The following is a 25,365-nucleotide window of genomic DNA, read 5'->3' on the forward strand; positions in this document are numbered from 1 at the left end:
TCTGTCTTAATTTTTGGTACATTTTAAAGTAAATCACAGACTTCAGTTTACTTCACTGTAAGTGTCATTTTGGAAGCCAAAAAAAAAAAAAAAAAAAAATGGAGATGAACTTGTGTGATTATAATTAACTCCTAAAAGAGTCACAAAATATGTGAATTTACCACAAAACCTAGATTTCATCATGGTTAGAGAGATCTAACATGGCTATTAATAGCCTCTAAATTAATGTATATTTTGGGTATCTTTTGATCTTTTCCATATGACTTTTAGCTATCACAGACTACTGCCATTCACAGACAACCTTCAGAATTTCTATCATATTCAAGTACCATGTGTAATATTTTCTTATTCTCTCTAAAAAATTTTATTTTCAGTTAAATTTATTTTTAGAGTACAACTTCATATTGCTACCATAAATGGAAAACCAGTATGATTTGTCATAAACAAGTTGGCCATATTTTTTTTCTATACACAAAAGTAAGTTCATATTGTATACCTTGGCTTGCATACTAAGGGAAATACCAAGTTATAGCCCCCATCCTTCCCCCTTTCCTTTCACAAATATTGGGGCACAAGAAAAGTCAAATCTGCATTGGAGGTTAGACACACAGATGATATTAGGCTGTTCTCTTTTTAAGGGACAAAAACACTACATCTAGACTTGCCTAAGTCTCATCTTGAGCTGACAATGGCGAGAGAGAGCAGGGTGAGGAAGGGTCTGTCTGAAGCCCATCTGAGATTGTGTCCCAAGTGGAACACATTCCTCATGAGCCCTGTGTTTGTCAACCCCAGCTGCTCTGCAGACCTCACACTGGCAGGAACAGAGCCAAAGCCTAATCCTTGTTGCTTGAGGTTTGGGGACCTATCAGAACCATGGCTCTGACCATATTTTCTTTTTCATTTTGTTTCCTCTTATTGTTTTAACCCTCTCCTACCAACCTATCTTCCCCAACCCCCCTCTATGTTAACATAGGTGTGGTAGGAGACCAACAACATACCTATTTTTCCTTCCTGAAATTAGAACCAAGACCTAGGAGCCAGACATATGGAGATCAAAATACCAGATTTACCACGGATGAAGGTAAGCTGTAGAATATAACTTGGGTCTGTGACCAATTAGGCTTCTTCCTACATTACCTGTGATCCGATCATTCCCACCCAATCACTGTAGAGTTAGTTAAAAACAAGCCTCTCCTGGCAGGGGTACAACTTTTCAGTGCTAAAAAACAATTCAAAAATGTACATATTACAGACAGGCTGGCCCTGTGGGTAAGAGAACACAGAAGGCTCCCAGGCAAGCAAGCTCAAGTCCTGCTCAGTTTACCAGTCAGATGAGTCAATCTTTGTGACTTGGAGAACAGTTAAGTGAGGGAGGCAGAGAAAAGCTGGAAGCGATCCTCCCATACTCCTTCCTCTTGAGAAATGAAGTTACCTCCCTTTTACGGAAACAGGAGAGGTACAGGATGTTATTCCCTAACAATTACCTTCTATTGCTTCCTCCTATAGTGACCAAATGTCACAGGATGAACTTTGGGACCCTTTGTCAAATGGAACAGGAAATAGAAGTGTGTATTGGCAGCCAAAACCAACATGCAAGGATTTTCCAGGTAATTGCTAAGCAATGGCTGCCATTGGGCATCCTGGTCAACGGGCAAAGTGGCCAAAATTGGGCATATTCTTGCTTCTCTTGATAAAATTTTTTCCTCCTCAATCTGCTGTGGACATGTGCCAGCTCTGGTGCCTTGAGCCTCAGGTACCACGACCAGTCTTGCCTTTTCCCACTGTGCCCAGTAGCAGAATCTGCCTCCTCCTCTGCCTATAAGTAAAACTTACCTTCCACTTGGTTCTGTATAAATACGCAGTCTTATCATCTGATTAAGACGCTAGGGTGTCGAGGTGCCTGGGTGGCTCAGTTGGTTAAGCCCTGACTCACACGGTTCAAGGGATTAAGCCCCACTTTAGGTTCCATGCTGACGGCGCAGAGCCTGCTTGGGATTCTCTCTCTCCCTCTCTCTCTGCCCCTCCCCTGCTCATGCTCTCTCTCTGTCTCTCTCTCTCTCTCTCTCTCAAAATAAATAAATAAATAAATAAATAAATAACATAAAAGCATTAATGATGGTAGGGTTTATTTATACTTTATTTTAAAATAGGAGTTTATTAAATGTAAAGAGTATGCATATGAAAATATTAGAGAAACTCTTTTGGTTTCTCTCTGTTTCTTCTGTTAACTCTCAGCTCCCTGGATGCTGCTGCTACAGTTGCATGTCATGTTTGCTTCCAAAAGACTGCCAGGTTTTTTATTAACCATCTCAGTTGCCCTCATCTGCTTAAATCCTCAGTCACCATGGAATATCAATTAAGCCATTATCAGCTATATCCATAGTGCAATTACACAGGGCCTGAGTCACAATGGGGTTGAACTCTAGTAAATCACCTAGTGGAAACTTTATAAAAGTCAGAGTAAGTCAGAATTGCGTGTGTAAATTAACATAAATATACATACAAAGGCCAAAGCAACCTTGAAAAAAAAATAATGACTTTGGAAGACGACACTATCTGATTTTAAGATGTCTTTTAAAGCAACAGTAATCAAGACAGTATGGTATTGGTGTCAGGATAGACAAATCTACGGAACATAGTGGAGTTCAGAAATAGACCCTACATATATGGACCACTGACTTTTTAAAAAAATTTTATTGTTGAAGTATAATTGAAATGCAGTGTTATATTAGTTTCAGCTGTACAACATATTGATTTGACAATTCTGTATATTACTCAGAACTCACCACAATAAGTGTAGTCACCATCTGTCACCAGTGTTATTTACAATATTGTTGACTATATTTCCTATGCTGTACTTTATATCACCGTGATTATATTTATTTTATAACTGAAAGTTTGTGTCTCTTAATCCCCATCATCTGTTGTGCCCATCCTCACCGACCCACCTCACCTCTGGCAACCACCAGTTTGTTCTCTGTATTTCAGTCATTTATTTGTTTGTTTTGTTTTTTAGATTCCACAGATAAGTGAAATCATACGGTATCTGTCTTTCTCTGATACACAACTGATTTTTTACTAAGGCAATCCAGTGGAAAAAGGACAGTCTTTTCGAGAAATAGTGCTGGAATAATTGGATATTTATATGCAAACTCCCCCCAAACCAAAAAAACATTGATCCATATATAAAAATTATACCATACATGAAAATCAATGTGAAATGGATCATAGATTTAAATGTAAAGCCTGGAAGTATAAAACTTCTAGAAGAAAACCTTGGTTATGCAAAGATTTCTTAGAGAAGTCAACAAAACATAAACTATAAAAAACCAAATTGATAAATTGAACTTCATCAAAATTAAAAATTTCTGCCCTTTGAAAGACACTATTAAGAGAATGAGAAGATAAACCACAGACCAAAAGTCAATATTTGCATGTATCTGGTAAAAGACTTGCATCCAGAATATATAAGGAACTCTGAAATCTCAATTACTAAAAAAGCAAAAACAAAAACAAAAAAAACCCTTCAAGAATAATGAACAACATATGTGAATAAATACTTCATGAAAGAAGACATGTGGATGGAAATAAACACATGAAAATAAGCTCAACATCATTAGTCATTAGGGAAATGCTAATTAAAACTGCAATGAGATACCACTGCACACCAACTAGAATTGCTAAATTTTAAAAGAGTGATCATACTAGCAAGAATGAGGAGGAACTAGAACTTTCGTACACTGTTGGTGGAAATATAAAATAGCATACCTACTTTGGAAACATTTGGCGATATCTTAAAAAGTTGAACACATATACACCATATGAGCCAGACATTCTACTCCTAGATATTTATCCAAGAAAAATGAAAACATATGTTCATAAAACAACTTGCACAGAAATGATCATAGAAGATTAATTTATAGTAGCCCCAAGCTGGAAACCATGAACCCAAATGTCTACCAAACAAATTGTGGTATGTCCCTACAATGGAATACTATTTAGCAAAAAAAGGTAATAGAATATTAATATACAAAACAAGAACGGATCTCAAAAGTGAAAGAATAAGACAAAAATAAGTTCATACCATATGATTCCATTTATATGAAGTTATAGAAAATGCAAACTAATCTATAGTAACAGAAAGTTCTGACTGAACTCATATAATGCATGTTTGGATAATGGTTACATGGGTGTATACATAATTAAAAATTAAGTTAGCTACACACTTACAATTTGTGCTCTTCACTGTTTGTAAGTAATAGTTCAATAAAAAGAAGGATAATAAAAAATAAATGCATGTTTCCTGTAGTAATTCCAACAATACAGAAGAGCATGTAGTTGAAAGCCCATTCTTCCAAGCTCCTCTGGTCTTCTCCTTGTCTCGTACTTAAATGCAATCCCACTCACCAGAGGTTTCCAAAATTCACAGTGTGATATTTATTAAAGACTTGTATCAAATTTTAAGATACATAGCACTAATTTTACTCTGTTTTATATTGTAATAATTTGAATACATAGCTTATTGTCTTACTGGATTATATGCATTGAAAGCAGAAAATACAGTATGCTTCTTTATAATTCTTTTTTTCTTTTAATTTTTTAACATTTATTTATTTTTGAGAGACAGAGTGTGAGCAGGGGAGGGGCAGAGAGAGAGGAAGACACAGAAACTGAAGCAGGCTCCAGGCTCTGAGCTGTCAGCACAGAGCCCAACGCGGGGCTCGAACCCACAAACCATAAGATCATGACCTGAGCCAAAGTCAGATGCTCAACTGACTGGGCCACTCAGGCACCCCTGCTTCTTTATAATTCTTAAACAAAGTAGGGATAGAAATAAATAAATATCCTATTTTGAGGTAATTGCCATAGTTATGGACACATTATAGGTAACTAACATTCACTGTGTTTCAGACAATCCATAGGGAGTTTTCTATGTTCTATTTCACTTAATCCTCACGAGAACCAAAATGAGGTGGTTTTTCCAGTTACCTACTGCTGCATAACAAACCATACCAAAACTTAATGGCTTTAAATAATGACAAAATTTACTTTGCTGACATGTTCACAAACCTGAGTTTAGACAGGTCTTGGCAGGAATAGCTCATCTCTGCTCCAATCAGCAACAGCCGGGGTAGCTTGACAGCTCAGGCCTGGAATTATCTGAAGGCTTGTTCATGCCACATGTACGGTGGTTGGTGCTGGTCACTGGCTGAAATCTTACTTGGAGTTGTCAACCAGAACACCTCCATGTGCCCTGTCCATGTAGCCTGGGCTTCCTCACAACACGGTAGCTGGGTTCCTAGGGTGAGTTTCCAATGAGAGAGCCAGGCAGAAGCTGTATCTGTGTTGCCCTTTATGACCTGGGTTCAGAAGTCATTCAGTGTCATTTCTGCTGCATTCTATTCTTTGAAGAAATCGCAAAGTCACAATTTCAAGGAGAGGGGAAATAGAGGCTATCTCTTGATGGGGGTATGGCAATGTGGGATGGGAAATTTCGCTGTGGCCACTTTTGAGAATTTATTTTGCCACAGCAGAAACTTGTCAAGGTTAAATTACTAAAGCTTGTAAGGGACTGAGTGCTCAGAATTGTCTCTAATTCCAAAGCTCTGATTAGGATCCAGATAGTTGTCTTACTTTGTGACTTTGAAAACTATTAGTATCACATTGTCAATTCCTGTTATAGTCTCTAAAACAAATTCTTATGAGCACTGTTCATTTCCTATAGGAGGAATACATATAAATCATTTTTTAAATGTATGTGGATTTTGTTGCACTGCATTAGATGTTAATTCATTTTTAGGGCATTTTGAAAATTCTTGGTAGCTTTATTTACTCATGGAACAGGAATAGCATCTTCCAGGAAGCAGAGGTGAGAGAGAGCATAGAATGTGTGGAAAACAGTGTGGACTGAAATGTCTGAAGGGGAAGTAGAGAAGCCAAACCTGTAAAAGAAGGGCTTAAAAAGCAAGCAGGGCTATGTTAACAATAAAGAACTTGCACCCTATCCTGAGGGCAAAAAGGGCCTGTTGAAACGTTTTAAGGAGGGAAATGATGGGGTTCAGATTTGATTTTTAAATGACCACTCTAACGTTAGTGTTGACTATTTAATAAAAGCATGGGATTTGGAGTGATATGCCAATCTCAATTCACCTGCTTACTGAACAAGCTGGAATTTGCTTGGAATCTAGTGTATGGTTTATAGATAGAGGTATTTTCCAATATAAGAAAGTTGTGCTTTCTTTTGATATCTTTAGTTATGGCTGTTAAAATGTTTCTAGTGTCTCATTAGATGTGCACAGATTTAAGTCCAATTCCTGATTTCCAACTAACTGTTGTGCACATGCGTTCTAATGAGGCTGAGTATTCTCTAATCCACCTGCATTCATCATGATGGGCTTGGCTATAGAGTGGTGACAAATAAACCCTGATACATCAGTTGTTTAATACAATAAAGGTTTATTGACTGCTTGTGTAAAGTCTGAAACAGGTTGAGAAACTTTACATTATAAACATGGTGTCTGAAACACATAACAGTTGGAGGCTTTCACAAGATGAGGTAAAGCCAAGCCTGGAGGTGGCTTCTATCCATTTCTACCCATGTTCTGTTAATTAGAAATCAGGCACAGGCTCAAATCTAACTGCCAAAGAGGATGGAAAATGTGGAGGTACACATAGACATTTCACAAGCATTGGTAACCTCCGTCACCTTTCTCCCTGCCCAGATTTTCTGGGACTCTCAATCAACTGAGATTAAGATTCTCATAATGAACTGATACAGAGTTTTTTGGGTTTTTTTTCTTTTTTCTTTTTGTTTTTTTTGTTTTTTTTTGTTTTTTGTTGTTGTTTTCAAATTCTGTCTACAGTGTATTATTTCTGAGGACAAGATCCCTCTAGATGCATAGCTTCATTACCAGAATGACTCCTACTTAGATTCTGTGTCATTGGGAGTTGATTCTGGCTTTTTGTGAGATTTAGATCCATTCAGTCCAGAAACTTCATTAAAAGTGAAAAATAACTATAGATTTAACTTATTTACTAAAACCAAAATAAAGCAGACACTTGCTGTATATTAGATTTGACTTGGTGCTGTTTTCTTTTCTTTCCCTTTTTTTTTTTTTTTTTTGAAAAATTTTTTAAAAGGATAATTATTCTTTAAAAAATGGCTTCAGGGGCACCTGGGTGGCTCAGTCAGTTAAGCGTCCGACTTCAGCTCAGGTCACGATCTCGTGGTCCCTGAGTTCGAGCCCTGCGTCGGGCTCTGGGCTGATGGCTCAGAGCCTGGAGCCTGCTTCCGATTCTGTGTCTCCCTCTCTCTCTGCCCCTCCCCCGTTCATGCTCTGTCTCTCTCTGTCTCAAAAGTAAATAAATGTTAAAAAAAAAAATTTTTTTTTAAATGGCTTCAGGGGACACGTGGGTGGCTCAGTCTGTTAAGGTCTGACACTTGATTTTGGTTGAGGTCATAATCTCATGGTTGTGAGATTAAGCCCCACATCAGACTCCATACTGGGCAGGAAGCCTGCTTAAGATAAAATATCCTCTCTCTCTCTCTCTCTCTCTTTCCCCCTCCCCGCCCCCAATCCTCTCCTCTCTCAAAATAAATACATAAATAAAATTAAAAAAAAATATATGGCTTCAGTCTGGAAGAACTATTTTGAACTGACAGGGAAGAATGTGAAATCTCCTATTTTACATTTTCTTCCCTTCTCTTCTTTAAGAAAAAAAGAATAAAAACAGCCCAGAATATTGCATGTACAAGTGACTTAGAAAAATCTTATCTTCTGTCCTTTTAAGTTTGGAATATTGGTATTATTGCAGGGAAACACAGTTACCATACTGCATATATTTTTAATGTCATACTTGTGAATAAGAGAGCATTTGGAAGCAGTTACACTTATTTATTTATTTTTTAACCATCATTTCCCCAATAAAGTTTTAAGGTTAGTTTCTTTGGTATTTGGGATTCTACTCTGATGGTGTGCAGTTGTTTTCCATGGCCTGTGACCCTCAAACAGCTCATCAGCCATGGAAGGAATGAATTCATCACACAGGGTTTAATTTGCCCTTCACTAAGATATTTAATTTCCGCCCTAGGAGCCTTGCTCAGTTACATGGTATCTAACCTGGTGATGGCAACCTAGCAACTGGGTGGAACGTGGCCTACCCCAAGCAACGCTCAGGGGTAGAGGGCACAGGGAAATGTTAATTATTTACAGTGGTGGATTAGTGAAGCTGTGGGAGTTTACCCAGGCCACTGACCACCATCTACTGGAGCCAATAGCTTTTGCATCTGAAGTGCACCCAGATGATATGGTTATCTGAGGACCCAAAAAATATGCTCGTTTAATTATACAACATTTCTGGGTGGGCAAAAAGCAGCTTATAAAGCTGAATGATAATTAAATTTAACCTAAAAAATCACGTATTATTAGAATGGTTAATTTTCTAAGTAGCCATAGCATTTTAAGTTGTGCAAAAAATAGAGCTGCTGTTTAAATTTTAAATAGTACATCCAACATGTCTGGTCTCATATTAAAATGGTCAAGGCTAATATTAGATTAGGTGTGCAGAATCACTGCTTACAGCATATTTGAGTGTGAGAGACATTAGCATTATTGTTAACAATATTAAAATCAGAGATTATTACATAGGACCAAGAAGAAACACTATGTTTTCTCTGGGGGGTGTGTGTGTGTGTGTGTGTGTGTGTCTGTGAGACAGAGTACCTGAGGCTAAACAAGAAAAGGAGTCAACATTAAGCACCCACTGAGTGCCAGTTATTTTATACACATCACCTTTGGGTGAGGTAGCTATAATTATCCCCTATTTGCAGATGGTATAACTAAGACTTAGGGGACAGTGCAGTTTGCCTAGGATGATGAGGCTGGATCCCAAAGCCCTTTTTATTTTCACTACAATGCATGTCAGATCAAAAGACTGAAGTGCAGAAACAGAAGACTTACCACAGGGTAGTTAGGAAGGAGTGGGCAGCTGGGGAAAGGACTGGAGCCATGGGAACTGGAAGGAGGCACACCAGTTAGCTCCATTTTCATTCATACCTAGTATTCCCACATCTTCCATTATAGGAGGTTAGCTTCTCAGCTTGAGCCCCAGTGTGAACTGAAGAGCCCTCGGAGAGAACTCATCCCAGAAAAGGGGGAGACAGCACAGTGCATTGGCCTGAGTTCCAAAGCCTCGGAGTCCGAGAAAGGTGAGCATTCTGAGTAGTCTGACCCATCCCATCCCAACCTTTTTCCTTCCCTCTCTCCTTCCATACACACCAGACTTGCAGTGAGGTCTAAAGGCTCTCCCTGGCTTCTTCGTTCTCTCTACCAATAAATATCCTGTACATGTAGTCTTACCTTGGCGTTAGCTTCATGCTGAACCTGAACTGACACAGAGTCATTGTCCCATCCCCTTTCTGCCATGTTACGGGCCATTAGGCAGCTCTAGTATATTGAGAGAAGGGAGCCTTGAGTGCCTGCTGGTTGTAGGCTTGTTTTTGAACATATGTGAGTCCTTCATCCCAGGAACTACAGGACACACCTGGGGACACTTTGAGATACCAGATAAGTGGGTGGGGCAAGATCCCATGAAACTTGGGCTGTGGCTGTTGGTGTGACCCCATTGGTGGCCATAGGCTGGTGAGATGATGAGGAAAATTAAGGTTATAAACACACAATAAAAATATCATACTGAACTGACGATAACTGCTATCATAAGCAAGATAAACATGAACCCCATGTTTAGTTTCTATAGCAAGAATATTATAATCATGTTGTACATGTAAATTAGGTAAAATAGAGGCAAAAATTTACTGCTTGCTCTATGCTAGGCACTATACTAAGCTCTTTATTTGATAACCCTAAGGCAGACGCTTATTCAATATCCCTTACCCCCTTCTTCTATGCTAATAAAACCCTGTTTTGTTTGAGAAAACAATGAACCAGCCCCAGCTAATGGCTTATGTCACACAATCATGACACTCCTGTTCTCCATGGTCCCAGCTTCTTCTGCCCTAAGAGGTGTCCACACAACTCAGTTCTGTCCAGGAGACCTGAGCAGAAGTCTGCTGGGGTGGAGACAGAGGACTGAGTCATGAAAATGCTTCTCCTAGAAGACTACAGTAGCAAATCCCTCACCCTCTTCAGATCTTTGCTCAAATGTCACCTTCCCAGTAACACCTACCCTGAACACCTGTTTAAAATTGTAGAGCCAGGCACAGCATAGGACTCAAAACATTATGTTTTTCTTTGGGGCAAGACATGAAAAAAAAAATAGGGAAAATTGCCAGAGAAAGTGCAGAATAGCAAGCACAAATGCCCTGGGACAGGAACATGCCTTGTATGTTTGGGGAATTGGAGGCGGCTGGCATGACTGGGGTGCTGTGACGTAGGTGAGGAGAGAGAGATGAAACCAGAGTGACAATGGACAGCCTGATCACACGAGGGCCTGCCGGTCCCAGTAAAGCCTTTGGCTCATGCTCTGAGTGAGCTGGGAAGCCAAGGAGGAGCTGAGAGGAAGAATGACAGTCTCTGCCTTTCATTTAAAAGTTCTGTGTGGCTGCTGTTGAGACAGATTGAAGGGGGCAAGGGTGAAAGCAGGGAGTACAGTTAGGAAGCTACTGCAAAAAGCCAAGCTGGTGATGGTGGTAGCTTGGATCAAGGTGGCAGCAAGGGAGAAGGAGAGAAGTGACCAGGTTCTAGATGTATTTTGAAGCTGTTGTCAACAGGATTTGTTCACGGATTGGGTATGGATTGAGAGAGGAGAAAAATGATGGATGATGTCTAGGTTTTTGCCTGAGCAACTGAAAGCAAGGTAATTAGGAGAACTACAGTGAGAATGGGTTTTGAAGGGAAATCTAGGCCCTCAATTTTGGACATGTTTAAATTTGAGATGTCTATTATATATCCAAGTGGAGACATTAAATAGTCAAATGGATATACAGTTCTTGCTTTTGTGGGAGAAGTTCATACCAGGGATATAAGCAGTATTGGAAGCTATGAGATTGGATGGATTTACATAAGACATAAGTGTGGGTCAGAAAGCAAGCAAGCAAGCAAGCAAAGAAAAAAAGGGAGGAGTGTTGGGAGGGAGGGAGGGAGGGAGGGAGGAAGGAAGGAAGGAAGGAAGGAAGAAAAAGAAACAAAGAAAGAAACAAAGAAAGAAAAAAAAGAAAGAAGGACAGGGAGAGAGAGGAGGGTTGGGAGGGAGGGAGGGAGGGAGGAAGGAAGGAAGGAAGAAAAGGAAGGAAGAAGGAAGGAAGGAAGGAGGGATACATGAAAGAGAAAGAAATATAGTTCAAGTGCAAGGATGAGCCTTGGGACATTCCAATAATAATGATACTAACATGTGCTGGGTACCATCACCTTATCTGCAGGTGCTCATTTACCCCTTGTGAAAATGTTGCAAAGTAAATACCCTCACCTGACTGGATAGTAGGGGAATCTGTTTCACAGAGATAAGTCATCTGTCCAAAGGCACACAGACGGTTAAGTGCTATTATCTACCTGACTTTGGAGATAAATAACTTTGAGTTTAATGTCCTCCAGTAACTTAAAAACTTTGGCATCATCCTTTGTCTTGTATTCCCCATCCAACCAGCCTTTCAGGTCTATTTTCACAGTAAGCTTCCGTACAGCACGTGCTAATCCCTTACCTGGAACCACCACTTATGCCTCCTAATAGGATTTCCTGCCATTCACTTCTCCCCACCCTAATCCGTCCCTTATCTTCCTAAAAATAAAGCTGATTGTGTCACCTTCCTGCTTAGCCCTTCTATTAATTCCCCATTATTTGCAAACTATAATTCAGCCTCTTGAGTTTAGGTTCTGGGAACCTTCACAATCTGGCTCCAAGCTACTTTTCCAGTCTCATCTCCTGCTACCCTCCCTGCAAACTTACCTCCCATGCCAGTTACTTTCCTGTGACATTGAACCTCTGGTTGAGACACACCAAGCTCTTTTGCAACTCTGTTTCACATGCTGTCTCCTTTTTGTGCCCATACTGGTTAACCAACCCCCCCCCACCCCCCCAAGTACAACATTGACTGGAGGACGGACCGTGGGCACTGTGCCTTGTTCCACATCGTGGAAGAAAACTTTCAGTTTTTTGCCTTTAAGGACGATGTTACTGTAGGATTGTTTTAGATTCCCCTTCTTTTTGTAACTGCTAAGAATTTATTGTTGTTTTGTCATGAACAGATGTTGAATTTTATCACGTGTTTTTCTGTGTCCATTTGGTATCATAAATTCTCTCCTTTAATCAGTCACTGACTTATTTTCTTTCTACTGTTAAATTAACCTTATATTCTTCGGGTAAACCCAACATGATCTTTATGTAGTATCCTTTCTTTTACATATATTTCTAGATTCCATTTGCTAATACTTTATTTAGCACATAGCCCTCCCATCTGTCAGGGGCCTGGGGAGAGCAGTGTTTGGAGGGGCAGCCAAACCAACTTGATAATTGGGAGCAAAGTTTGATTTCCATTTCTCTCTGGGATTAGGGGCTCTAAATGGATGTCAAGGCCTGGGGGTGAAGGAGATGTCTGAAGCTCTATGTTACTAGAAGAAAATGAAACTTTCATTATTGGTAACCTTCATATTCAGTACAAAGTTCGGTACACATTCAATCCAAAAATCAAAACAGATCTTGTTGTGATAAATCAAGTTTTAATTTTAGTGAAATAAAAGGCTAATACTTACAAATAAACCTATTCAATGTTTAATTTGCTAGCTCACCTTACATAAAAAATAATGAATAAAAAGAAAACAAAGTCCTACCAAGGCCCCAAACACCCCTGCAGAAAGCTTTTCTACATCAACTCCATGAATGACATCGTCTCTGGCACTTTGATGAGGCCGAGGTTGATGAGGGTGTTCTTTTCCAGTTCTAAGTAATTGTCATAGTCTGCTTTCAATTCAGCCTCCATCTGTTCTTTTGACTTCTGATATGTTTTCTAGGGTGAAAAACCAAATCATGCCAATAAAACATTGACAGCTAGAAATACCAAAGGAAAGAAGGGGCTAGTTTTGAGCAGTTGGCCTAGCCGCTGCTCTCTGGGAGGGGTTTGTGGGAGGGCATCTCTGGCACAGGAGGGAGAATAGCTGCTGGCTCCCAAGGGGGAGTGGCAGAGATAGAGTGGAGAAGTGTGTGCACATTTCCATGGCTCAGGAAGCCTCCTGCTGGAGGCCAGTTCTCCATCGTGGCCTGCAACTCTTCTCTAGCAGTGCTCTCATGAAGGTCTCCTCATGGAGAACTGAGAAGTGGGTAACACATGGCCCTTTGACACCTCTCTCCAAAAATAAAAACAAAAACCCCTTTTCTAGTCTTCTTCCTCATGACTCTTGGGTCCCTCGGGGAGCCTGGAGTGTGGATAATTGACTAGAGGTTGCAGAAGTCTTTTGAATTCCTCCCACTATCAAGTCCTGTGTAGGTGGCATAGCTTATGGGTCACATGGAAACTGCTACTTTTTCCAGCTTTGGGTCTCCAGCTGAAATTTCAGTTAGAAAAATTCCCATTTTATGTGCTGTTAGAGCTGTGATTGCTATTATTTTTCAAGAGGTGAGCTGTATTCAGACTCAGTGTTTGCAAAGAGATAGGTGTATGGTTTTCCTCAGATTTGTGGATCAATGTATACAACGCAATCCCTGGCAACTGCAGGGCATTCATTCAGACAAGCCTTGCTGGATGGATGTGCGTTCTTCCCGTGCCTTCTGCAATAATAGCAGTGAACACTTACTACTGTTTTCTCTGTGCCAGTTCCTGGCTAAGTGCTATAAACATTTTAACTCATTTAATCTCTGCTACAGTCCTCTAAGGTTGTTACAGTTTGTTCCCATTTTCCCTTTTATCAGTAGTTGCTCCTTAGAAGATATTTCTCACAACATTAGTTGTTTTTTCTTGGTGACAATTTTCATGTTCTAAATGTAACAGAGGAGCCCTTTTAAACCCATTCACTTATCCCCAATCTAGTTCCAGAGAAAATTTGACAAGTGGTAGCTCTACTTAAAAGAGCCCCAGGGGTGCCTGGGGTTGGCTCAGTCAGTTAAGCGTCCAACTCTTGATTTCAGCTCAGGTCACAATCTCACCATTTATGCGTTTGAGCCCCTCATCAGACTCTGCGCTGACGGTGCAGAGCCTGCTTCAGATCCTCTGTCTCCCTCTCTCTCTGCCCCTCCCCTGCTCTTGCTCATGCTTTCTCTCTCAAAATAAATAAACTTAAAAAAAAAAAAAAAAAGAGGGTAATATGTCAAATGGAAATAAACTCAGTTACAAGAAGTTGGAGAGATTTTGGAAACTCAAGCACATCATTATACAATTTCAAGATATGATTATTATAATATTTAGGTGTTTTACAAGTATTTTATATGCAAATTAATTTTGGATTATCCACCAGTCTACTTGCTTCCACTGATGTGGATAATTAGGAGCTGTCGCTATGGTATTTAAACACTGACAGTAATCATGGATAATTGCTGGCGTAAAGGAAGGGTGTCAGGTTATTTTACACAACAGAATTTCAATCGGTATTTGTGAGTGTGCAAAAAAACAGAAGAAGGCCAATTTTCTGTAGCAAGGGAAACAAGGGAAAGTTAATTAATTGGTATTCTTTCATGCCTTGTGACCACTAAACCATGTTTTTGAAATGAGGCCCCCTGTTTTTATTACACTAACATGTCTAGCAATAAGTGATAACGTTAACATTAAAATTTCCACATGCTCATGCTTTTAATTGAGACCCAGGGTCTCACATGAATAACAGTGTTGGAGGAGGTTATATATTTGGCTATAAGGAATCTATAAATGGGATCAGTGGTGAAATTGCTGGTGACAAAAGGCCTAGGAAGGGAAGGAGCAAGAGAGAAGTAGAAATACAGACTGAGATGACCCCTCGTGACAAAAGAGAGAAGAGCTGAATTCACAGACTATTTCAAGGCCCCACTCCCAGTGGGTGAGGAGAGACCAATGGAGTGACAGAATTCATATCAAACAGAGGCTGGGAAACAGGAAGGTGAGGGGCTTCAGAGCTTCGGTTTCCTTTCTGGTAGAAGGATGTGTCCTCTACCAAATTCTCCTCTATCTCAAACTTTGTAGCTCCCATATATTGTATTATAGTAAAATTCATATCTATCTGTCTATATACTGGTTCCCATTTACTGAAAGTCTACTATTTGTCAGGTTCCTGAACTGAAAGCCTAATCCTAAAAGGTAGTTATCAGTATTCCCATTTTAAAAAGTTTATTTTATTTTATTTTTTCAATATATGAAGTTTATTGTCAAATTGGTTTCCATACAACACCCAGTGCTCATCCCAATAGGTACCCTCCTCAATACCCATCACCCACCCTGCCCTCCCTCCCACCCCCCATCAACCCTCAGTTTGTTCTCAGTTTTTAACAGTCTCTTATGCTTTGGCTCTCTCCCACTCTAACCTCCTTTTTTTTTTTTTTTTCCTTCCCCTCCCCCATGGGTTCCTGTTAAGTTTCTCAGGATCCACATAAGAGTGAAAACATATGGTATCTGTCTTTCTCTGTATGGCTTATTTCACTTAGCATCACACTCTCCAGTTCCATCCACGTTGCTACAAAGGGCCATATTTCATTCTTTCTCATTGCCATGTAGTACTCCATTGTGTATATAAACCACAATTTCTTTATCCATTCATCAGTTGATGGACATTTAGGCTCTTTCCATAATTTGGCTATTGTTGAGAGTGCTGCTATAAACATTGGGGTACAAGTGCCCCTATGCATCAGTACTCCTGTATCCCTTGGGTAAATTCCTAGCAGTGCTATTGCCAGGTCATAGGGTAGGTCTATTTTTAATTTAAAAAAGTTTTCTTTAATGTTTATTTATTTTTGAAAGAGCACGCGCGAGAGAAAGCATGTGCACGAGTGGGGGAGGGACAGAGAGAGAGGGGACGGAGGATCCGACGTGCTGACAGCTCTGACAGCAGAGAGCCCTATGCAGGGCCCAAACTCACGAACTGCGAGATCATGACCTGAGCTGAAGTCAGATGCTCAACCAACTGAGCCACCCAGGCGCCCCGGTATTCCCATTTTCAAGACAAGAACTGAAGCCTGGCAATGATACGAGCCTTACTCCAGATCTCATAGCTGGTAGTGGTGGAACTGGGATTTGAGCCCACGTGTCTTGATTCTATATTCCACTCTTTTTGCGCTACCTGTTTTTCTTTTTATTATTTTTTTTTTTTTTAATTTTTTATTTTTGGGACAGAGAGAGACAGAGCATGAACGGGGGAGGGGCAGAGAGAGAGGGAGATACAGAATTGGAAACAGGCTCCAGGCTCCGAGCCATCAGCCCAGAGCCTGACGCGGGGCTCGAACTCGCGGACCGCGAGATCGTGACCTGGCTGAAGTCGGACGCTTAACCGACTGCGCCACCCAGGCGCCCCTCTTTTTATTATTTTTTTAAAGTAATCTCTGCACCCAGTGTGGGACTCGAACTCACTACCTGAGATCAAGAATCTGATGCTTTACTGACTGAGCCAGCCAAGTGTCCTGTGTAGGACCTGTTTAATGTATTATTAACCAGATGTTGAAATTCTATATAATGAAAGATGCCAAATTTTGAATCATTATATCTATAAATCATATTAGGTGCCTTTGTATCTAAAGGACTTGGAAATAATGGAAAATTTCAGAAACTTAAGTTGAATAGAATCTAGGTAGTTGTTCAATTGATAGCTATCATTCCTGGCAAACTAGGAAATCAGAGAAATACCCTCTTGACTCTCACGAGAACAAGAGAAGAATGTGAAGAGGCATAATTTTCCTACTGAAACTGTGGAATAAGCCAAACGTACATATTTCCACTGGGGTTAGAGGACGGCAATGACTTTTGTTTCTGAAATTTCACTTACGGTTTTTTTCTTCTCAAGTTCCAGCTCCATTTCCTTCTTTTCTTGTTCACGAATTTTCTTGCGCTGTTCTACATATTCCAGATGCTTGACTTCTCTTTCAAAGTAGTAGCTCATACTTGATGCCTGTTAGAAGCACAGGCCCGTGAGAGGGGAGCCCACATGGAAGTCCCCATATTCTTCACAGGGCTCTAGAAGAATTCCTGCTACTTTTAATTCATTAGGTGGCTTGCCTGCTTTGGGATACTGCCCATAGGCCCATTGCCAGAAGAGCGAGCTCAATGAGGGGGCTACTGTGCTTAGGTTCAGGGCCCTGCAAATCGGAGGATTCCATGAAAGGAGTGGGGTCAGAAAGAGAGAGCAACAAAAAATTACTATTTTGTAAAAGAAATACTCAGGGATTGATCTTTTCACTTTTCTTGCTTCTCACTTCTAAGCCTGAGGAAAGGTTCATATCATCAACCAAACTTGGAAAACCCAGATGAGGTTATCAGTATAAACCCTAAAGGGACTGGAAGCAGAGCTGAGTTCCTGGTCCCCTGGAGGACTTAGTGTGTGCACATTAAGAACAGAAGCAGCAACATCAGGAAAGAGACCTTGGGCAAGGAGGCCAAGGGAGGGAAACTTTCTGCTTGCCAGGAACTAGGCTGATGTTGGGACTTGTAATGGATTGCAATCTCTATATTTAATGTTGGCTGTATATATATTTATGTATTTCTATTCTCTGATTTTCTTTTTATCTCCCAGTATTAACATTACTTGAAACCTTTGGGTGGTGCCTATAGAGGGGTAGAAGACTGCCCCCTCAGCCATGCTGCCTGCAGTACAAAAAGTTGGGGGGAGATGGGGTAGAGGTGGGTGATGGAGAGATGTATCAAAATGTTAACTGGGCCTCCAGGAAGGGCGTCACTAAAATAGGAGTCCTGTGCTTCAGTTACAACCTGAAAATGATATCTTATGAATCCCCAAATCAATTCTTTGCTTTAAAAATGTTTTTAATGTTTTTATTTATGAGAGAGAGAGAAAGAGAGAGAGAGAGAGAGAGAGAGAGAACAAGCGAGCATGATCAGGGGAGGGGCAGAGAGAGAGAGAGCCAGAGGATCTGAAGCGGGCTCTGTGCTGACAGCAGAGAGCCCACTGTGGTGCTCAAACTCACGAACTATGAGATCGTGACCTGAGCCGAAGTCAGACGCTTAACTGACTGAACCACCTAGGTGCCCCCAAATCAATTTTCTGAATCTGGGCTTCATTTACTTGCCTTCTCTTTCAGCACATTTGTTTTTTTGTGGTTCCAAGCTATGTAATTCATACAACAGAAATACATCCCCTTATTTTGGATTGTACGCTTCTTTTGTTTTCTCACATAGCAAAAATGCTGTCATTTCTAAACACTTCTAAAACATGCCTCAGCAATATCTGGTCACATAAATCCTCAGAGCCAAAAGTTACTAACCTCATTGGTGGAAGGGTGACTTAATGTCCAAGGAATTTCCAATATATGCAGTGTTCCATAATAATCAGCTATGGCTATAAATTGCTGCTTAGCTGAAAGATCCAGAAAATGGGGGAGAAAACAACTCAACAGTCAGAAATCCATACTGGAGGTTAAACGTGAAATGTGTTTGGTGTTGTGGTCTTCCAAATGACCTGTTGTGGTTACAGTAATCTTGGCATCTTCATCAGACATTAATGACTGAGGACCATATTAACGTATAAAAATCATCTTTTCCAGTTGATGACATGAAAGTGGAGACCCTGAGCCTTTGTCAGCCACCCTGCCCACTTCAAATCTTGTCTTCTTGGTGCTTATGTAAGGAGTGTGGCTCCTTACTGAGGTTGACCCTCTGTGTGGCTGGGCCACTGGGCAGACTTGAGAAGTGGAGATAACACAGGGAAAGATTTTCAAAGAAAAATCATGAAGCCAATTTTCACCAAAGACTCACTAAGGGCTAAAGGATACCACTATAAACACAAAGAATGTTTTTAAGAATTTTAATTTTCTATCTTATCATAGGTTTTTTTTTCTTTTTCTCATTCTCAGAAGGTTTGGTTTAAATTGTTAAATCCTAGACTCATAATCCCTGGATATGTACAAAAGCAATGTTTTATAGCAAAGATGAAAAAAAAAATACTCTGATGACACATATGACTAAGCAATAGCTGGACTGTGACATTCTAGAAATTTTGAAGACTGAATTTCTAAATGTAATATTTCAAAGAGAGAAATGCATGGAAAGACAATTTTATGCCTGTACACCTGTGAAAGGGAAACTTTTATTTTTTTATTTTAGAGAAAGAGAGAGAGAACATGCTAGTGGTTGTGAGGGGCAGAGGGATAGAGAGAGAGAACACCAAGCAGGCTCCATACTCAGTGCGGAGCCTGATGCTGGGCTCTTTCCCATGATCCTGGGATCATGACCTGAGCCAAAATCAAGAGTTGGACACAAATGACTGAGCCACCCAGGTGCCCTGAAACTTCTTTTAAAAGTGGCAAATATACTGGGTTTACATAGAAAGTAGCGCTTGAGTAAAACAAATAAATTAGGACAAAGGATATCAATTCCAGCTTTCCAAGGAAACATCCTCGAATTTCTGCTTGCTTTGTTATACATGTTTTTTCCTCATAATTAGTTTAAAGGTTAAAGTTTAAATAGATAAATGACCCCAGAGAGTCATTTGATCTCATGAAAAGAACTCTTGATATTGTCTAGGGAAAAGCCCCCCAAATTATAAAATATTGAAAACTTGTGACATAATGAAAAAATAAAGATACAAGAATGATTCCATTTGGGAAAAAAAGCAGCAAAAGGTAGCAAAGATTTATGGATCATCCTGTCTGACCTGGAGAAGATAAGGATGCTCTTCATTTTGTGGTTCAAAATCAGCCTCTGCTTGTCATACTAAATATGCCTCAGAAATAATCATTGATGAAGAAAACAATGAGAGAAACGCAGGTTGTATCCAAAGTTTGAGTGCAAGAAGAAAGGGGAAAGAAGGGAAGAGGAAGGATGGGATGGGATGGACAGAAAAACAAAAACCTGAGAAAAAAAGATTAGAGACTTTCCAGATGAATGTCAAAATGTTCCTGAGTTACCCCCCAAGAAGCAAAATAACTTAGGTCATTTAATCAGAATTAACATACCAGTAAAAGTCCAGGGTTTGATGTAGGTGATCATGGTTATGCAGATGTTTTGTGACTGGGCTGGCTCATGGGTTTTCTCCAGAAGGTCCCAGATATCGATGTATCCATCTTCTCGGCCAATATAGAAGACTCCAGGCCTTGTCAGGGACCAGTGGCCTGCTGTGTACCTTTTTGGTGCACAGCATGACTGAAGGAGGGGTCCAGTCTTTAAACAAATTTTTAAAAAGACACATGAAAGCTTTTGTTATTACCTAATGTGTATTCATAATGATTTCCTTTAAGTACACTCAGATGGCTATGATCATGGAATAGCAGAAATTATGCCCACTCAGAACTCTCATTTCTTTTTCTTGTAGGGTTTTACATAATGCCAACTCTTTTCCTTCCTGTGTATTTTTTGATGATTTTTTTTTTCTTATTTGAGTTGCTTTTTAGAAAAGATCAAACCTTCCAGTCAAGCCGGAGATTGGTGGATGTTAGTTAGATAAATAAAGGTTATAAGGAAATTTTGCTTATGTCTTTATTTTGCTGTTGGGTGTCTGTTTCCCATGGAAACAACTTTGGCAGCCAGAAAAAGAGCAAATAGAAAGTCAGTTCCAGCTGTGCGCTGCATCCAATGCCTTATAAATCCTATTTGGAAAAGACTTTAGACCAGCAAAGCATTACAAGATCATCTTCTCTTTTCTTTACCATGGATAATTTGTCCTCTTTGGGGGGTTTTCATACAGAGAAAAAATCAGAATGTGCTTTCTTCCCACTGTCCTGCTCCACTTGGCGATTAAGTGTACCCATTTACCTCCTTATACCTGAAGAGACTAAACTAAACCGTGGGGCTGTTTCCTACCGTCCAAGACATGTATAAGAAACTTTCTTGTGGAGAATGAAGAATGTTTCAGATTCATGGACTCCTTAGAGGTGACACTCCAATTCTGTTCTTGCCCACCTCGCCCAGCTCCTTCCATTTCTGTGGGTAACCAGGTTCCTGACCCCTGAATTGTCTATGGACAATCTTGCCTAAATTTTCTTTTTCTTTAATTACAAAACTGATACTTTTTCACTGTAAAAAAAAAAAATTGAACATATGGAAGTACATTGGTATAAAGTAGAAGTCCTTTTGTGGATGATTGCTTTAAGTAGTTTACAATTATTTCAACGACAAACTGATACATATGTTCACACAGTTATTTGTGTAAATTAGAGTTTGAGAAGTGAAAGAGTTAGGTCAAAGAATATGTATATGTATATTTTATCACTTTATTTAAAGAATATATATATTCTTGGGGCTCCTGGGTGGCTCAGTCGGTTAAGCATCCAACCTCACCTCAGATCATGATCTCGCAGTTTGTGAGTTTGAACCCCGCACTGGGCTCTGTGCTGACAGCTCAGAGCCTGGAGCCTGCTTTGGATTCTGTGTCTCCCTCTCTGTCTGCTCCTCCCCCACTCATGCTCTGTCTATCTCTGTCTCAAAAATAAATAAACATTAAATTTTTTTAAATAAATAAAAAAATAAAAAAGAATTTATATATATTCTTTATTAAAGAATATGGATATTTTTATTCATTTTATTCAAAGAACATATATTCTTTGCTAAAGAATATGTATTTGTATAAATATAAATTTATTATTATGTATGTGATTATTTTTCAAAGAATATATAAATATTACAGCTATGAAATAAAAAATATATATTTCAGATTTTGATAATATTTTTTTTAAGTTTATTTATTTATTTTGAGAGAGAGAGCATGAGAAGAGAAAGGGCAGAGAGAGGGAGAGAAAGAATCCCAAGCAGGCTTTGTGGTGTCATTGCAGAACCTGACTTGGGGCTTGAACCCATGAGTCATGAGATCATGACCTGAGCTGAAACCAAGAGATCGATGCTTAACCGACTGAGCCACCCAGGCACCCCAGATTTTGATAAATCTTCTTAAATTGCACACTGAAGAGACATGCCATACTGATTTTCACACACCCTTGCTTCACTGGATTTTATCAGTCTTTCCAGTTTTTGGCAATTTAATTTCTATTTGCCTGGAACCAGGCCCTCTCCTAATCCTGGCTGCCAGAATTCTGGCACTGGCCCACTGTGGCCCATGCATGTGTCTGGTCTCCTGGCAACAGACAGACCCCTTAGCTTGCTTACTCCCCCATTCTAAACCTGTGGACATATTCCTGGTGCAGAAGCAAAGTTGACAGACCCAATGCTTCTCCTTGGACTTCAGACAGTAACTAGCATTCCATCATGTATTTTAAGGGGGAGGAAAACCATAAAGCCAATCAACCGCCCACAATACATATTGTGAAGAAAAGACTGTTAGATCTTAGCAAGAGACGTAAATATTGTTTCCTTCCCTCAGGAAAGAAAGGCAAATTGTTGTGTTTTCAAAGGGCTTACAGTGGTTCTGTTGACAAGCTGGACCCCAAGCCATCTGTTCTAATTTCTCTAAAAAGTGTCCCCAGGGCTCTGTTATGTCAGAACAGTCTGTTGTTCCCATTGTCTTTCTCAGTAACAAAGGACCACACACCCACTCTTCCATTTTTCAGGCAACTTACCGTAATACCTTCTTTCCAGATGGCCAGGTTCCATCCTCCAATGGTGAGGATAATGTCCTTGTAAAAAGGTGACCTCTGAACAGTGTGGACAGCTCCATCATGGACGGCATAAAGGCTCACTGGCTTCTTTGCTGTTGGGGTGGAAAAGGCCATTTCATCGTTAATAATAGTGTTTACATTCCCGCATGATGGATGGTCAGACCTCCAGTAGACGGACAGGTCCTGATTAATGGGCTCCAAGAGTAGATAACCAGAGGTCAGTTGGGGTAAATGAATCTGTCAAGGGACAGCTCTTCCTCTTTTTATGGAAAGTCCAGAGAATTTCCATCAAGGTCATTTTTCCAGTTCAAAGGAATACTTCATGTTCTTATTTATTTATTCATTCATTCATTTAGTTGCTCAAAATATATTTGTGGATTACCCATATGTACCTATAGGTACTGTAGATGGCTGGGTAAACAATGGTTAATAAATGAACGTGATACCGCCAGCATGGAGCTTACAGTCTAATGGAAAAGACAGATACTCAATAAACAATATCCAATATCCAATAAACAAATCCCAAAGTATATAATAAAAATATGTTAAAAGTGTTATGGGGGGGAAATTACAAGATAGATAACAAGGGACATCCATAATTTGAATTGATGAGCAGAAAAGACTTCTCTGAAGATGAGTCCTTTAGTCCTTTGTAGCACTTTGGTGTGGGAACATTTTAATGTAGAGGAATATTCCAGACCGGGGGAACAACACACACTGGAGTCCTGTGGAGAGAAGTGCTTAGTGCCTTTATACATTTGAGGAAGACAGTAAGACTGAAGTCTGGTAATCCCAGCATGAGACATATGAAACAGACAGGGACCAGGAGGGTCCAGACCATGCAGGCCCTTGTAGGACAGGAGTTTAGATTATTTTCTAAGCATAATGTGTTTCAAAAAAGGCCTTTAGGCCCAGAAGACAATCTGACTGATTTCCAAAGATTCTCTGACTGCTGTGAAGAGAATGGATTAACAACAGGTAGAAGAAAAGAGAGGACTCCATAGGAAGTAGTTCTGGTGAAAGAGCATGGTGGCTTGGATGAAGGTACATGGAGAAAAGTGGATGATCAACAAATATTTGCAAGCTGGAATTGACAAGACTTAGAGATGGCTTGAGCAGGACGGCTGAGAATGACTGGCTTCTGGCAGGAGCAACCAGCTCAGTGGAGTTTCCATTTATTGCCACTAGGAACACTAAAGGGGAAGCAGGTTTGGACATTAAGATCAAGAGTTCCCTTTAGTCTCTGCTCCAACCCAGGGGTCCTCCTTTCCCCTAAGGTGTCTACCCCACCATTGCTTGGGTCTCCTCTCCCCCAGGTCTGGCTGCAGAGCTGGCTCCTCCCCACTCCTTGCTGCCCACACCCACTGCAGGGATGGCCACAAAGATAAGAGCCTATCTAGGCCAAACCATGATGTCTGACTACTTTATATCCAAATCATGAACTTATTGTGAATCCCATCATATTGATAGCTATATGAAAGCTGGATTTTTTTTTTCTCAGAACCCCATGGAAACATTAAGCAGAAACACACACACACACACACACACACACACACACACACACCCCTACTGAATCTTGCTCATAAAGTAGAATTTCAAAGAGATATTTGTCCACTCATATTCATAGCAGCATTATTTGCAATAGCCGAAATGTGGAAGCAACCCAAGTGTCCGTGAACAGATGAGGGAATAAACAAAATATGACACACACGTACAATGGAATATTATTCATCCTTCCAAAGGAAGGACATTCCAACATATGCTACAACATGGGTAAAACTTGAGGATATTCTGTTTAGGGAAAGAAACCAGTCACAAAGATACTGCACAATTCCACTTACGTGAGGTATCTACAGTAACCACACTCATAGAGACAAAACATAAATGGTGGCTGCCAGAGGCTGAGGGGAGAGGGGAATAGGAGCTAGTGTTTCACTGGTGCAGAGTTTTAGTTTTACAAAATGGAAACAGTCCTGGAGATTGGTTGCACAACAATGTGAACGTACTCAATAGTACATTATCAACTTAAAAATAGTTAAGATGGTAAATTTCACATTTATGTATATTTTGCCACAGTCTAAAAATTATTATATTATTATTATATCTTTTCCTTCCCTTTATACTTTTAAGGACCTTTAGTTCCATTTAGCAATGAATAGAGCTGTCCTTAAGTTATTAACTGGAGTACCAGCGGCCCCAGGCCAAGTTGCTATGAGAAAATTACAATAAACAAAGAAGTAGTTTCCAGAATCATTATCTAATGCAAGATTCAGGACAGTGATGTGATTAAGAGCATAGAGTGCCTAGGTTCAAACCCTGGCGATGCTACCCCATAGGGTTGCTGTGAGGATTAGTGAACTAATCCATGGAAAGTACTTGGAAGAGTGCCTGAAACATGGCATGTGCCCATTTGTGAGTAGAGCACATGAAATAATTATGTCAATTGTCATCATTCACCTGTATTTTTTTTTTCTGGCTTGTCACTTAGATCATCTGGAAATTTTGTTTGATTTGGACTTATCACACATATCTCATTCAGGGTAATATATCTTTCAGAACCTTTTTCTTAGAAGAGGAAATTCTCCTTCCTGCCTTGTTGTTGATAAGAATATGGGGTTCCTAGCAAATCAAGAAGGACTGGGTCCCAGTAACGGCCTCATCTTTACTCAGGCACACTCCACGGTGTTTACAAAAAACATTAGGCTGGCAGCTCCTAAGGAAAACACTGCCAGTTCACAGAATGTAATA

The 25,365-nt window shown here is 40.0% G+C and overlaps 1 protein-coding gene and 1 long non-coding RNA gene across 2 annotated transcripts in view; one reads left to right on the forward strand and one right to left on the reverse strand.

Annotated features, from left to right (window-relative positions):
• Positions 1-1,504: 1,504 nt before the first annotated feature.
• The window catches only part of LOC132673202 (uncharacterized), a 39,587-nt gene continuing 15,726 nt past the window's right edge, over positions 1,505-25,365 (forward strand). Inside the window, exons 1-2 of the long non-coding RNA XR_013557530.1 lie at positions 1,505-1,607; positions 9,084-9,208. This is a non-coding gene — a long non-coding RNA (uncharacterized LOC132673202). The remainder of the gene's footprint in view (positions 1,608-9,083; positions 9,209-25,365) is intronic.
• Positions 12,708-25,365, reverse strand: part of DNAI3 (dynein axonemal intermediate chain 3) — an 82,185-nt gene continuing 69,527 nt past the window's right edge. Inside the window, exons 19-23 of the mRNA XM_060625657.3 lie at positions 22,579-22,709; positions 20,026-20,230; positions 18,337-18,428; positions 16,887-17,009; positions 12,708-12,958 (exon numbers count right to left, since the gene is read on the reverse strand). Of these exons, the coding sequence (XP_060481640.1) occupies positions 12,815-12,958; positions 16,887-17,009; positions 18,337-18,428; positions 20,026-20,230; positions 22,579-22,709 (695 nt within the window). The 3' untranslated portion in view covers positions 12,708-12,814. The remainder of the gene's footprint in view (positions 12,959-16,886; positions 17,010-18,336; positions 18,429-20,025; positions 20,231-22,578; positions 22,710-25,365) is intronic.

Source organism: Panthera onca, chromosome C1 (assembly GCF_046562875.1).
Source record: "Panthera onca isolate mPanOnc1 chromosome C1, mPanOnc1 haplotype 2, whole genome shotgun sequence".
NCBI classification, from domain to species: Eukaryota; Metazoa; Chordata; class Mammalia; order Carnivora; family Felidae; genus Panthera; species Panthera onca.